This window comes from Varanus komodoensis, unplaced genomic scaffold (assembly GCF_004798865.1).
Source record: "Varanus komodoensis strain SLA01 unplaced genomic scaffold, ASM479886v1 scaffold75, whole genome shotgun sequence".
Lineage (NCBI taxonomy): Eukaryota > Metazoa > Chordata > Lepidosauria > Squamata > Varanidae > Varanus > Varanus komodoensis.
The window spans coordinates 1134357-1148699 of record NW_025336416.1 but is presented as its reverse complement, the minus strand read 5'-3'; the positions used below and the strand labels follow the sequence as shown (position 1 = coordinate 1148699).

Genomic DNA, 14343 nt, shown 5'->3' with positions numbered 1-14343 from the left:
TTGTTGTAAGCCGCCCCGAGGCTTCGGCGAATGGGGCGGCATAAAAATGTTTTAATAAAATAAATAAAATAATAAAAAATAAATGTCCCCAACCCTAATGAAACATACCACATCCAACACAGTCTTCTTCCAGGTAGAACAGAACAGTGTTTCTTGGCCGCAACAGGGAATCTCTCCTCAAAGAGGAAGCCTGATCGGTCCCAGCTCCCTGCTTTTGCCCAGTTCGATCAAACTGATGACTCACGAGGGGGCATCTCCTGACAGTAGCTGGTGAGACTCGCATGCCCTTCAGGCCTACAGTCTCTGGCCTTGGGGGTGTGCACTGCTCTGCCTGGGAAGTAATTGAGGGCTCTTTGCATTCCCATCACTATCAAGCATCCAGGCCTCCATGCCAGGGTGAGCCCTTCTATCCCAAGGAGCCCTTAGCCGGTTCTCCATTACAGCTTAATGAAGTCCAATGTTGTCCGCATTTCTCCAATTGTCAGGCACCTGGTGGAATTGGATTTGCTGCAAGCGTGTTTGGCCCGATCCGGAAGTCATTTCCCCCAAAGTATACAAGACAGCAGAACTGTGCATTTTCACACTTGAATCTAAGCTGGGGCAGAGGTGTCATCAGTATTTTCAGTCACCTTTAGTCCTGATTTTAGCTTTCATAATTTTGTACACCTTTGCATATGGTTTCAGAAACAAATGAAAAATGCGTGGCAAACCTGCGCAATCTGAGCAATGCACAGAGAGCCAGTGAGTCACACAAGCTGTGTCAGGTGCATGAACCTTTCCAACCATCCCAGCCTGCTCCTGCTGACAAAGCTGCTCCTCTCAGTGCTACTGGAGCAGCAGCGGCAGCCCAGGATACCGAACTGGCCGAGGCCAGGAGCAGCAAGGACATCACACCTTGCCTGTGCAAGATCTACAGGAGAAGGCCCCTGTTGAAAACATTTTCCATTTCCCATCTCCCCTGATGGGGGGTTTCCACCAACAGTGAGATTTGGGGGCTGGGGGGGGGGGCGGCAGTTCTCATGGTGGGTACAGTTTTTTGCAGCAGTCTTGAAACATAGCTATATCTTCATTTAATACGTGAAGAGCAACCTTTGGAGGTACCTGATGTTCATTTTTTTTCATTAAGCAACTACATTGCTAAGGTTAATGCTAAGTGGCCAACACCATCCTCCTTCCTTAGTTCTCCTACAATGCCATCATTGATGCATGTTTCAATATTAAACTTTGTATTTAAATACACAATGAACCAGGAGTTCCATTCTAGGTCTTTCCATCTGGGGACATCCTGAACATCTCTGAAATAACTGAAATGATATCTTCCCAGAGTGGCATCCTTTATTCTCATTTAATTGTTTATTTCATTGAAAATCTCTATGCTAAAGCCATGCAGTATTACCAGAAGTATCATTTGTGCACATAAGCAAACAGAGTTGTAAAAACACACTAAAACAAGCTCCAACATTCAAATTCAAGCTCCAACATAGCAAGAGAGAAAAAGCATGATTGATTGAAATGCCTTTTGCATTCCAAAACGTAGTCTGGGAGTGCAGGGGAACTGACCAGAACATTTTGTGGAGTGGTTGCACAGGAAAGGAGAAATCCGGAAGGATGAATTCCAGCTATTCTTCTTCCAACTGGAACCTTACTTTAATCCCATCCCCTTCTGGGGTAAGATGGAGTCCTTGTGAACCTGGGACATTCCATAGCCAGGACAACATAACCAATATAATATAAATGGATTTTTCCATGATGGCAAAGATTAGAAAATGCCTTTTGATTTATACTTGGAAATATGTTAGATGCAACCACAAAAAGTTGCAAGAAATTACATGGGTTACTTAGCAGGATCCAGGTAACAGCCAAGCCGAACTGAGCCTCTCCTCTCCTCACCTCACTAACAATTTGAATCCATTTGAACTGACTGCACCAAAAGTGTCCCCAAAGGCAAAATGCATTCAAGTAAGTGACCAACAGAGGGTGGCTCCACATCGCCCCATCCCTCTTGCAGGAAATGCGGACTTCATGCTTTATTTTGTAGGGAATCTGTGGGATCACTGCATCGATCAGAGGGGCCATCCCACCCCCTGAAAACTTCCAACTTGATGAAACAGTGAAAGTGTGGAGCAAAAGAAGGGTGAGTTCAAATGGAGTTTCGTGTGAGAAACACCCTCAGGGAGAACAAGGATTTTGAACAGAGGAAGCATCCAGGAAGGGGCAGCAAACCCCAGCTCCAACGCCCCACCCCAGCACTGAGGCATGCATTCACACAGACACAACTTGATCTCGATTACTCACTACCAGTTCCCCCCTTCCTCCTGAACTTGCCCCTCAACAATCATGCTCCAAAGAGAGAGTGGAGAATCCTCCCGGCAAATGCCAGGGAATGATCCATCCTTGCACAGCATGAAAGCTGATAAAGGGAACAGAGACTTACATCGGAGTAGCCCCCATGCAAAGCCCACTCCCACCCATAAAGCACTCTTCCATATCTCTCTCTCTCATGCACAAACACACACTGAAATGCATAACGTGAGAATAATTCAACATGCAAAAATAATATAACTTCTCTGAAGAAATCCTGCTTAGAAGGCAGAAGAGACCTGAGGATCTCGGTCTGAGGGATGGTAAAGCCCAGAGGATGGCATCAAGAATGGAGCTGTTTCAGGAGTTCCCTTGTGGCTTGCCAGAAAGTCTTTCTGCATGAAAAAGTACGCACAACTCCTGGTGCGAACATCCCTGCCCAGTGCATTCCTGCCAAGTAGTCCTAGCAATGAAAGCCAACCCACAATCCATCCCATGGCAGGAAAGAATCAGCCAGTGTTGGGCTGGGGGAATGCGAAGCAAAAAGACAATGAGAATTTGCATGGAGGAAAGACCGGGCTTAGGCCTGAGGGAATGTCGCTTGGCATTGGAAAGCTTCTGACCTCAGATCATGGGAAACTGGGAAGTAATGAGCTGGGTAAGCAGAGAGCAGGATCCCAATGCTTGCAGGGTGTGCTGAGTAGCAGGTGAGCTGAAGGAGCCTGGTGGACCCATTTCTTCGCCTCCCGGAGATGCTAAGCCATATTGCTTAAGCTACACCAGAATTGGCTCTTTGGAGGCCCGAAAAGAATGATTCCTGCACACAGACCTGCATTTAATACAAGAGCGAAAGGGCAGCTAGAGAAGTGAATTGCACAGAGCTTCCTTCTGAAACTGGACCGATCCCAACTTCAGAAGAATTAACCAGGCCACTGGGAGAATCCAACCTTGTTAGCTCTTCTGAGGGCATGGCAGCCTCAGAGGCCTGAGTCCTCCCTCTGTATGGGGAGGGAGGCCTAGAAGCGGGTTGGCTCCTGCTCCCGAGCCAAAGGAGGGCCAATGGCAAGCAACCCACCCATCAACGAATACTCTGCAGCCAGGGCAGCATGCGATGGGAAGTACCTGTCACTCCCAGGTGATGTTGCTCTCCTGAGTGAAACACATCTAGCCTTTCTGGGCAGAGGTCAGCATTAACAGGTTGTTATGGGGCTGAGTAGGGTCTTCTGCTCCTTACTGTCATTGGCCTAAAGTCTCCACCACCCCAAACACATTTTTAAAAATCTTATCTTCACAGAACTGGGCAAGGGAGGGAGACATGCAGGAATACCTAAATATATAAGTTACAAGTGAACAAAACATTGAAAAACAATGGCAGAAAAGCAGCCAGGAATTACAAAAGAGCATTTGGCAAGCCCATTGCAGGAACAATGTTTGAAGAATGTGGCTTCCTCAGAAAAGTATCCAACCTAAGCATTAAAAGGATGACAACTGAGTTTCATCTGGGGCTTCCTCATCCTCCCTCCAATCTTCCATATTCTGGAAAAAATTCTGGAGTGAAACTTTCAACTTAGACACCCCCCGTAGAATGGTCTTTTGTCTCCCAGCAAGGAAATAATGCACGGGGTTGATACTGCTGTTTACAGCTATGCAGAGATCGCTAAGGCTCTGAAAAACCATTATGATTTTAAAGTACTTGAATATGGTAATCTTTTGTGCATGATCAAATACTGGGTCATCAGAGAAAAAATTCCTAGGATCAATATCATATAAAAAGTAATAATAGGTGAGAACAGTGGTGAGATTAACAGGAATCCCGAAGATGAGGAAAAATAAGAGGGAAAGCAAAATTACCGTCAAACTTTTTGATCTGCCACGATTACGTGGCTTATGGCGGACCTTCACAAAGAGGATGAGAGTAGCGATAGCCATGAGTGGATAGCAAAGCAGGACGTTCATAGCGACTGGGACCACTGGGCCATGTCCAGTAAGCAAAAGCAGCAGATTACTTCCGGTCATCATGAGGGAGAAGACCCATACGTGGACAGAAATGAAGAGGGACAATTTGGGTGGCCGGTGACATCGATGCCAAATTGGAAAGAGGACTGCCACACACCGGTCAATACCGATTGTGGTCAGTAGAAGCTGACCAGAGGTGTACAGGAATCCCCAGGTAGAGAAAAAAGCCAATAAAACAGCCGTATTTATTTCCTCCCAATTACCCATTTCAATTGTAATAATTGATTCTACTAATAGGGTAATGAGGACCCCAAAGTCAGCCACAGCCAGGTTCAGGATATAGGTGGTGAAAGCATTCCGCTCGATATGGAAACCAAGGAGCCAAATGACTGTTCCGTTCCCCACAAGTCCAAAAAGACACAGAATAAGGAGGATAATGGAAATGATGAACCATTCCTGGTCAAAATCTACCATTGAGAAGTCAGTGAGATTATATATAATCGAAAATTCTTCTATAGTATCTTCTATAGAAGATTGAGATGGCGCAGTCAGATTGCCCATCCTCTCCGGATTCCCAGGCAACTCAGCCTTTCCAGGTTCTGGTCCAACCTGCTGTGAACGACCTTTCAAACAAGTTACTTATTTGTGAGTTTGAATGCTTTGCAAAAGTTCTAGGAGATTCCTTGGATCGCAGGCATATCAGATATACTCTTCATATTTATACTTTGAGGAAGCCACAAAATGCACATTCCAAAGGAAAGTCCATCTTGAAGTATTTTAATGCACTGTTGGGGGTGCTTTTTATGTGCAAAGAAACTCACAGAGGAAGGCAGGAACAGGATGGAACAGAATTATGACTGGACACAAGAAAACAGCACAGGCCAGGAACAGAGAGGCCGTCCACCCTGCTGAAGGCTCAGATTCTCCTTGGGTGTTGCTTTCTTCTCTGCTTGAATGGAAAGTCCTGCAGGAAGAAACAAGACAGCCCCAGATTCAGTGTTTGCTATGCAAGTAAGGTGATGCCATGCATCTTTTCAGTGATCACAAATGCAAATGCTATGCAAACGTAAGGATAGAAGGGGTGTGGAGGGGAGGGGAGGGGAGGGGAGGGGAGGGAGCATGGGATGAGTGCAAGAAAAGTCAACTGCAGTTGAATCAACCAATTTTTGGAAAGCATGATGCCCATTGACTTTGGAAAGACATCCAGGAATGAAGGGGAACTGATTCAACTTTGTTGACATACGTACATCTCTTTAAAATACTAGACAAAGTACTGACAACATTCACACCAACTGGGACTTTGTCTTACCTTTTGGAGGATGGGGAGAAGGATGGAAGGTCCATCAGGTCTTAGATGCCATGGTTTTGCCTCTTGTCCTCCCATCCACTCTCAGCCATCCACCACTTCCTCTCCTTCCCTGGTTTTCGAATGAAGTTGCAGTTGTGACCTTACAAGAGCAGCTTGTAGAATACAAGTCTGCTGGAATCTGGGCTCTCTTGGATATGAGAGCAATACTCTCTTCCTTGTCCTTCCTATACAATGATATCCAGAGCTGACCAGAGCTCGTTGTCCTCTCCATCCCACCAGATTTCTGCAGCTTCCGATGCATCTAGGGTCTCCTTTAAAACCCGGTGCACCAGTTCTTCTCTTTTGGATCAGTGCCTTCTAACTGTTTGCAGTTCAAGCAACGCCTGAACTCATTATCCCCATTGCTGTTCATCCTTTTGGATAAATGCTAATTTCAAAGTGTACTTTTCCCCAAAAGGGCTTTTTTAAATATTATGGTTACCTTCTTTGAAAAAGTGTAACATTCAGCACTTGTAATCCAATTTGCAAAATGCAAAGTGAAAGACGAAAACGTGCCACAAAGGAAATATTGCAAGACAGCAGTTATTAAGTATCTATAAGGAAGAGTAAATTTAAAAGATCATGATATGCAGAAATTAAATATGACTTATGTGCTGATTAAGGGCAAACATATTTATTCTCATTTACCATAAAGTTGTGTGACTGGTACAAGTAAAGATTACACCATGCAAAGCAAAAGACACTTTACATATTTGTGAGGCCTACCAGTAAATCAATAGTAAGATTGTATTAAAACATCAAATGAAAATAGTTGCATTATGCAAAAGTTAAGGAAAGCAAATGAACACCAGTTGTAATTAGCTAACTGAAGTGTATAAAGATGCAGGGATGAAAACAGTGTAAAACATTTCAATTGTTTTCATGTGTTTGTCACCAAAAGAAACAAAACCATATAAAACAGAGAAAGTTCACAACATGATGTCAGTATAAGGAGATTAGGAGATATACTATAAGGCATAAAATATAGAAAAGTAGTACAAATTTCCATACATTTATCTCTTTTCTGGGTTTTGTGATGCTTTAAGTGCAGCAGTTAAATAGTTTAATAAAATAGCAGATCTATCAATATATATCAAAAAAGCATTCTGCTACTAATTTTTCCTCATTCTACAACTTTTACACACACAAAAGCATCCACTGATCATTGGCAACCATTGGACAAGTTGTGGATAATTGAAGCCTTGAACCTCCAACATTTAGCTGTCTTGGTCAAACCCTTACGTGGAAAAAAAACGATTTTGGTATCTAACAATCATTTTTTGTTCTGAATATGATGTGACCTTAATGCCACAGAAGCAAAAATACTGTTTTGCCTAATAAACAGAACATTATGATCTCCTTTGCTATTCCATTCACACTGAAGGCATTGTTATATTTATTCACCAATCAGAAGCATCTATACACATCAATGTATAATTTAAAATGCTGGGAACAATAGATGGCAAAAGAAGAAGGGGACGGCAGAGGATGAGGTGGCTGGATGGAGTCACTGAAGCAGTTGGTGTGAGCTTGAGTGGACTCTGGGGGATGGTGCGGGACAGGAAGGCCTGGAGGAATGTTGTCCATGGGGTCGCGATGGGTTGGACATGACTTCATGACTAACAACAACAATACACATCAAATGTGAGTTGATCAAACTGCTCGGCTTTTATTGGTACTCCTAAGAGCAAAGGGGATGTTGAAATTCTAAAGTCAGCAGAGTCAAAATAGAGTCTAACAAATGTTGCTCCTGCAGGTATTTCTAATCAGCCAAAGCAATCATATGGTATTTGGCATGCAGAACCAAACATTGGAAAAACCCTTCATCTACACCCATGAATTTGATGCAAAGTAAAAATGCCAGTCCATGCCCCCAATATAGTCCATGTTTTAAATCTGGAGTTCCCTAACAAGTAAATTCAGCACAAGAAAACCGGTTGAAGTGTAATTGGCAAGACAGGATATGGCAATCCTTGAAGAGTCCCGTTGGATCAGACTAAGTCTCCATCCAGCCAAGCATTCTTTTCACACAATGGCTAACCAACTGTTCACCACTTCCCACAGGAAGGATCTGAATGCCACAGCCTCTCTGACTGCTGTTATCACTGGAGACTCCCAATCCATTTCCATGTGCCGAAAACCTAATGACATCCACTCAAGGGAAAATTCAGATTTGAGGACTGGAAAACTGGCCACAAGAACACTTAATCTAAGAGGAATTGACCAGAATGTCAAACTAGTCAAGAAGTCCTATGACATCAGGCAAGGTCTACAAAGCCAAACCAACCTTTGTTTTTACTGCAGTATGCGTAGAATGCAACAACATTCATTGGGTAGGGAAGATCCTCCCAAAAATTGTGAACCAAAGCATCAATATTTTTAAAGAAGTTGCTTGGAATAGATAGCAGTATCCCAATTAATACACAGATAATCCTGCATGCAATGTTCATCTTAACTGTATTAAACTTAATCTAGGAAGCCAAGTTAAGGAATGTCCATCAGTCTACATGCCATGATAGCTCATCAATCAATGATGGTTGTCATCTAAGCACTCAGACATTGGAGGATTATTGCTGAGAGCTAGACTCTTCTCTTTTCTTTCTGAACACCCGACAGTCCTTTATGATATACTTTATTGGCCCCTCATGACTAACAAGTCAATGCAACTCTCAGACTCCTCTAGCACATTGAATGATAATTCTATGCTCAGATAAAGAGTTTGGAGCTCAACTAGAAACTTCTCTCCAAGACTTCCATTCACAGAGTGGTACAGGATCTACCCTAAGGGTGGCTTCCATTGGTGGAGATCCAACTGGCGAGACCTACAGAAGTCCTTGAACTGGTAGCTTGTCTCTCTTAAGGGGGTCAGGAACTGGGTAAGGCAGCAATTTTCCCTCCTCTACTGGGACCCCTCCTGTCCATCCCAAAACATGTCTGCTCTCATGATCAGGCTGGGAACTGGCAGCAATGTTGACTTCTGCCTTTGCATCACCCCTTCGTCTGACACTTCTTCAGAATCTGACAATGCAGACCCTTGTAAAGTCTGGAAAGAGTGAGTGCCTGGCCCACTCTCTACAATTGTGGACATCCAGTGCAAGGCAGGAGGAACACAAAGGGTAGGATTCCCTCTGTACTCCGGGCATTCTCCAAAACATTTTAGATAGTGAATCTTGCCCAGATACATGTTTTTTCCATACTCATGAGGGGGAATGGCTAAGGCACTGCTGCAGTTCTTTGGAGGAGGAGGACACCCACCCATCCCTTGCCTACAGAAACATTTTCACACAACAACTCCAAAGACTGAGACAAACTTTGGAGACAGATACCGCGCAGAAGCAGTTGTTGACAGCAGCCTTGACAGAGGATCTTGTAGATGGCAGTGATGCTCAGGCTAACTCTGGTTACCGGTGCACAGAAGAGGACAATGGTAAACCAGTTCTGAATCTTCTTACCTTGAAACCTCTGTGATAAATCAATGAAAAAAATGAAACAGGAGACAGAGCCTGGACATGAGATGTTGAGTTCAGAAGGCACTCAGCCAACTACTAGTGAAAACAAAAGTACAAATCACACTGTCACTAATGACACAAGTAGATCAAAGTTGAAAGAATGGCTGGAATGCAGAAGCAGGAATCAAGTACTGAGGGAGCTGTTGCCTTAGTGGTCCAAAGCAAAGGAGGAATATGACTTGTAGACCTCTGTGAACCCAACCATCCATTCCTTGCAACTACATTCTCCAGACGACTCATCAGTTGAGCGTCCACAAGTACACAGCAGATGGGCTATACAGACATCTAACTGCCTGCATAACTGAATGTAGGAAATGAGGAAGTTCTTTTCTTACTGTCCAAAGGATCCAGATTCAGATCATATCGTAAATGTATAGAGCGTATTGGGATGCACCAAAGACTTTCAGAAGGTCCACCTCTTCTTTCTGATCTATATAGCAAAGCTTTTGGCTGTATGGATCAGAAAAAGCTGCAGATAATTTTAAAAAGAATGGGTGTGTATAAAGGTTGAAGGTTTCCTTTCTTGTGAAGGCATCATAACCTGGTGTTAACCCTTTCTTACAGTTGCTCTCTAGGTTCCTCCTCCTCTTTGAAAACCCTCTGGAGTATGATCTTCATGCTCTCCCTAGACCGAACCCTCTTTCTTCTCCCCACAAGGAAATAAATCAGTGGGTTAATACTGCTGCTTAGGGAGGCACATGATAACACAACATTTGAGAGCTCAGCACCATTGATATGAGAAGTTTCCAAGAAGCCATTGATGAAGAAAATGCAAGTGAATGGGAAAGCCAAGATCAGGTAGAAAAGGAGTGCAAGCAAGATGGCTGTTAAGACTTTCCCCCGCTTCTGTTGGTTTGATTTAAAGCAGACTTTGAAGAAGAGGATCAGAGTGGAGACAGTCATGAGTGGAAGACAAAACAGTACACTTATATTAAACGGGTACATGTGTTCTGTTGATTCCAAAGAGAAGAAGGAGATCACCCATATGAAGGCACACAGAGCGGTGGACAGGTGTGTGGGGTGATGGCACCAATACCAAATGGGGAAGAGGACAGACACACACCCGTCAACACTGATCACTGTCCAAAGGAATTGACCCGTGTTGTACGTAAGGGTGAAATGCTCACAAACCGTACTATGGTAATGCTCATATATGGATGATTTCCAAATAAAACCCTCAAGCATATTATTTATGCCAATCAGGAATAGGGCCACAAGGACCCCAAAGTCTGCCTTAGTCAAATTGAGGATATAGGTCATGAAATGGTTCCTCTTACAGTGGAAGTGAAGTAGACAGATGACATTTCCATTCCCCGAAAGTCCTAAAATGTAGATGATGTTCATGAGAACATTAATAATAATAATAGATTCAACAGATGATACTTCAAGAGGTGGATCAGTTGGGTAGAGGTAATCAGGATCAGTGCTTATAGTATGGTAGTCTTCTGTACCCATAAACCCATATTCAACAGTGTCCAGGGTATGTACTGTTTCCATGTGCAATATCAGTGTGAAATTCTTCCACAAATTTAAACTGTACTTCAGGAATTCTGGTTTCTGCTTATTTAAGGGCTCGCCTTCTGTTCCTCTTCAGCATATCCTCCATCTAGCAGTTCTAGCTAATCTCCATTCCTGATATAAGCACTGGATTTCAAATACTTCTTTTTGTTTCAAATGTCCAAATACATGTATACAGTTGTTCAAAAGTTCACAGGAAGGCTGTATTCCGAAAAGCTTCAATTTACATTATTTTTCTTGTCCTGTTTGCATCATTTCTGATTGAGGATTGGGGGAAATGAATTCTGAGAGAATCTAAAGCATTCTGTGCAGAGGGCTGCCCTAGTCATTCCATCATGAAAAGAACTCTGCTCTTGCTCTTTTTCATTCACTGAATGTCCTTGCAGTGTGATTCCATAGTGTGGGAGGGAATGGATCCCATGGACTTCCCTCTAGGATTAATCTGCAGCTTCACTGGAGTATGGATTTCAGTCCAACTGTCTTATGTTAAGGAAGAAGCATTGCGGAATGTTGAAAATGGATTCATTCTGTTGCAACCTAGAACTACTCTATGGAGTCATTAAAACCGATATCTACAAAGCAAAATATGTAATTTTTGTTGCTTTTTCAGAGAAATAGCAGAGCACTTCTCAGCAGGTGATGAGGATCTGGATAGATTAGGGTTGTGCAACAATTGGAAGATGAAGATTTGACTACAATTTGTAATATAACTATTGTGCCTTCTATTTCTAGTACTGAAAATCAATAAATCGTATTTTCTTAAAAAATCCAGTATGGTTGCCATTTGCAGGCATTTTAGCCCTAGACAAATTGTTTCAGGAGCTTCTTTTACAATCTGCTTTTGAATTGCATGCATGCACTCACTCACACATGTGGAAACTTGTAGTAATGGTTTCCCCATATGTCTTAAATAACTTTGCACGTAGAACTCCCCAGTTAGCAGTTTCTAAACAGGATGCATTAGAGCCTGGAGAAGTCTTATGAAAACAGCATAGAGAGGGACTGAAGTTGAAAAACAAACAATATGACAGGATAGATGCATTAAGCAGATGGGAGAAGGTCCACGGGGAGGGAACAATTCCCACCTCATGACTATTAGTGTTGCCACTGATAGCCTGCCGCTTTCCTCTTGTGCGAAACATGAGGCGGCTTGCCTGATTTTCCTCTTTCCTTCTCTCTTTGCAGTTTTTGCTTCACTTATTCAACTCATTCCAACAGTACTGCCCCTACCGAAGGTTATTTTAAGCTATTTGGACCAAAAAGTTACAGAAAGTACAACAGGCCAGCCATGGATAGTGGAGGCAAAGCAAAGCAAATCCATCAGCATTCCAGAAGGCACCCAAAGCCACACCTTGCCAGGTTCTTTCAATCACACAACCATCTTGCATTACTGGAGGGAAAAGTAGCAAGAGCTGCTTTCATGATCTGTAGAGTCAGGACAGAAACGTTTCAATTCTTGGCCACCCTTTGTACCACTTGGACCCTCCAAACAGAAAATCATAAAGGAGGTTTAGGATGATTCAGGGTACAATTCAGAGTAGGCAAAACTCAGTTGAGGCATCACCTGAATCTTTCTCATTCAGCCCTCTGATTTCTGGATTTGGTTGAATGCAAAGTCCACTCCCAGTCTTCGTATGTGTGTATGTGCCCTTGTATTAGAGAAAGAGAAATAGCAATTGAGAGAGAGAAAGAGGGAGAGAATGTGTGGGTTTAGAAAAGACAGAATGAAAATATGTTTGCATTTATTCTTATTTGCAGCATAAGCATCTGCAGAATAAAGAGAATTATTTTTGCTATCACACAATTATTGATTATGGTAAATTAAGCATGTTTAAGACCCAGTGACAAGCACAGAACAGATGTGAAAAAAGGCAAGTAGGAGTCTAAATAGGTTTCTCATCTCCCTTGCATGAAATCTGCATTTGTACACATTGCAATGTTTGGGTCTTCTAGTGAAAGTGCATGCTGAACTGATCTTTGTACATACCTGTGAGAGGGTAACTTCAGCTCAACAGTCTCCAGAAACATTAGATGGAGGACAACAGGTGCTGTACCAGGTGATACGGGATCTTCAGGGCAAATTTTGGACCCTCCATATCCTGGGGAAAAATGAGATGCCTTTCAAACTCACAGAAATATATACAGGAGATCCCATCGTTATCTTTGTTGAGGCAGTTTGTCAAGATCATATGCTTTTCTTGGCTGATATGGTAGAAAGAAATTATCTTTGAAGAAGAGAACTTTAAGCAGATATGGTTATGGAAAAACACCCTTCAAAAGCAGATTTGGGAGTAGCAAGTAAAGAGAAATCACCCATTGCAGGGGAAGTTGTTGAGTTGTTCAAAGATGGGTGCCCAGCATCTTGGTTAACTTCACTGTAAGTATAATTTCATTGTTCTGTGATGCTTTTAAGCTGAAAACTAAGCTCTGGCAAATATTTTCAGAAGCTTGAAAAGATACCTTCCTTTAGTAATTCCTTCTGGTTCCTGGACTGAGTCCTGGATTTAGAGGCAGGTTTTATTTTTCTGGAAGAAACTATGTTCCTGGGACAAAGCACTATTGGGTTCCCTTTGGAATACCTCAGGGTATTTTTCTCCTAGAGTCTTGTTTATCATTCCTTCATTTAGAAGTTGGTTTTGGGCCTGTCCTTTCCCCCTATCTTCTTGAATAAGTCAAATTCCTTGAATCCTTAAGAAAATTAGTCCCCCGCAGTCATCTCTGCATCCAGATGGGCTACAGACTCAGCATGCTAGTTTGCAATCAGCATCTATCTGTCCTAGCAGGGCCTTTCCTGACCCACCATTTCTGACATTCTGGAAATGCTGGGACCTGTGTTTAGACACACCTTAATGGATGGTGGAGAAGGATGCAGGATCTGGTTGGAGAAGTAGGACCATTCAGTCAGCCCAGGTTTATGCATCCCCTTCATTCCACTTTCCCTCCCCATGCACAGAAACATAGAAACAGAGCGAGACAGAAAGGGTCTCCCGGGCCATCTAGTCTGACCTCCGGCTCCAGCCGGCTCCACTCACAACAAGTCCACCATGTGCACGTCCAGCCTATCCTTGAACACCCGCACCGATGGGGCCTCAACGACCTCCCGTAGAAGCCCATTCCACACCCTCGGGGTCCGGACTGTCAGGAAATGCTTCCTGGCATCTAAAAGGAACCTTGGCTCCCTGAGTTTTGCTCCGTTGGAGCGCATCCTGCCTTCCTCTGCAGGGGAGAACAGGACTCCACCCATCTCCATGTGAGAGTTATTTGCATGTTTCTTTCTTTTTCATGTCTGTTTTTCCTTTTAAGCTTTTATGCAGGAATGGTTTGGTGTATTTTGCTGATGTAAGGTAAGCCTTTTAGGGAGACTTTTCCAGTGGTACTATACTGAACAGATCATTAAATCTGGGGATGTAGAGTTCTTAAAACATGAAATTCAACAAAGATAAATGCTTCTAGTTAATAGTATGTGTTAAGGAATTTCAGTATTCCCCAGCTCCAGAATGCTGGGAGATTGTGACTGCTGGGAGCCATGCCTTTCACAGGTGTGTGCTTTGAGGATGGAGTACTTTGTATCTGCTCTGCAGCTGTTATTTCCTTCATCATGGAGCTGGAGGCTGTCAGTGGTGGAAAGGAGGAATGACATCCCAGACTTGTCTCTTGGCTGGCATCAACACAAGCATGCTTACAACCGTTCCATGGTAGAGCTGGAAGAAA

The 14343-nt window shown here is 43.2% G+C and overlaps 2 protein-coding genes across 3 annotated transcripts; both read right to left on the bottom strand.

Moving 5' to 3' along the window:
- Positions 1-2462: 2462 nt before the first annotated feature.
- LOC123035004 (mas-related G-protein coupled receptor member H-like) lies at positions 2463-12755 on the bottom strand. Of its 2 annotated transcripts, none has more exons than XM_044452834.1 (2): positions 12620-12755; positions 2463-5221 (listed from the first exon to the last, which is right to left on the bottom strand). In XM_044452834.1, the coding sequence occupies exon 2, from the start codon at positions 4816-4818 to the stop codon at positions 3775-3777; it is 1044 nt and encodes a 347-aa protein (XP_044308769.1). In that variant the 5' UTR covers positions 4819-5221; positions 12620-12755; the 3' UTR covers positions 2463-3774. The 2 variants fall into 2 exon arrangements, with proteins under 2 accessions (XP_044308769.1, XP_044308770.1); XM_044452835.1 differs by lacking the exon at positions 12620-12755 and adding an exon at positions 5567-5950.
- On the bottom strand, positions 9673-10611 carry LOC123035015 (proto-oncogene Mas-like). Its single transcript, XM_044452847.1, has one exon. The coding sequence runs from the start codon at positions 10609-10611 to the stop codon at positions 9673-9675; it is 939 nt and encodes a 312-aa protein (XP_044308782.1).
- Positions 12756-14343: the final 1588 nt, after the last annotated feature.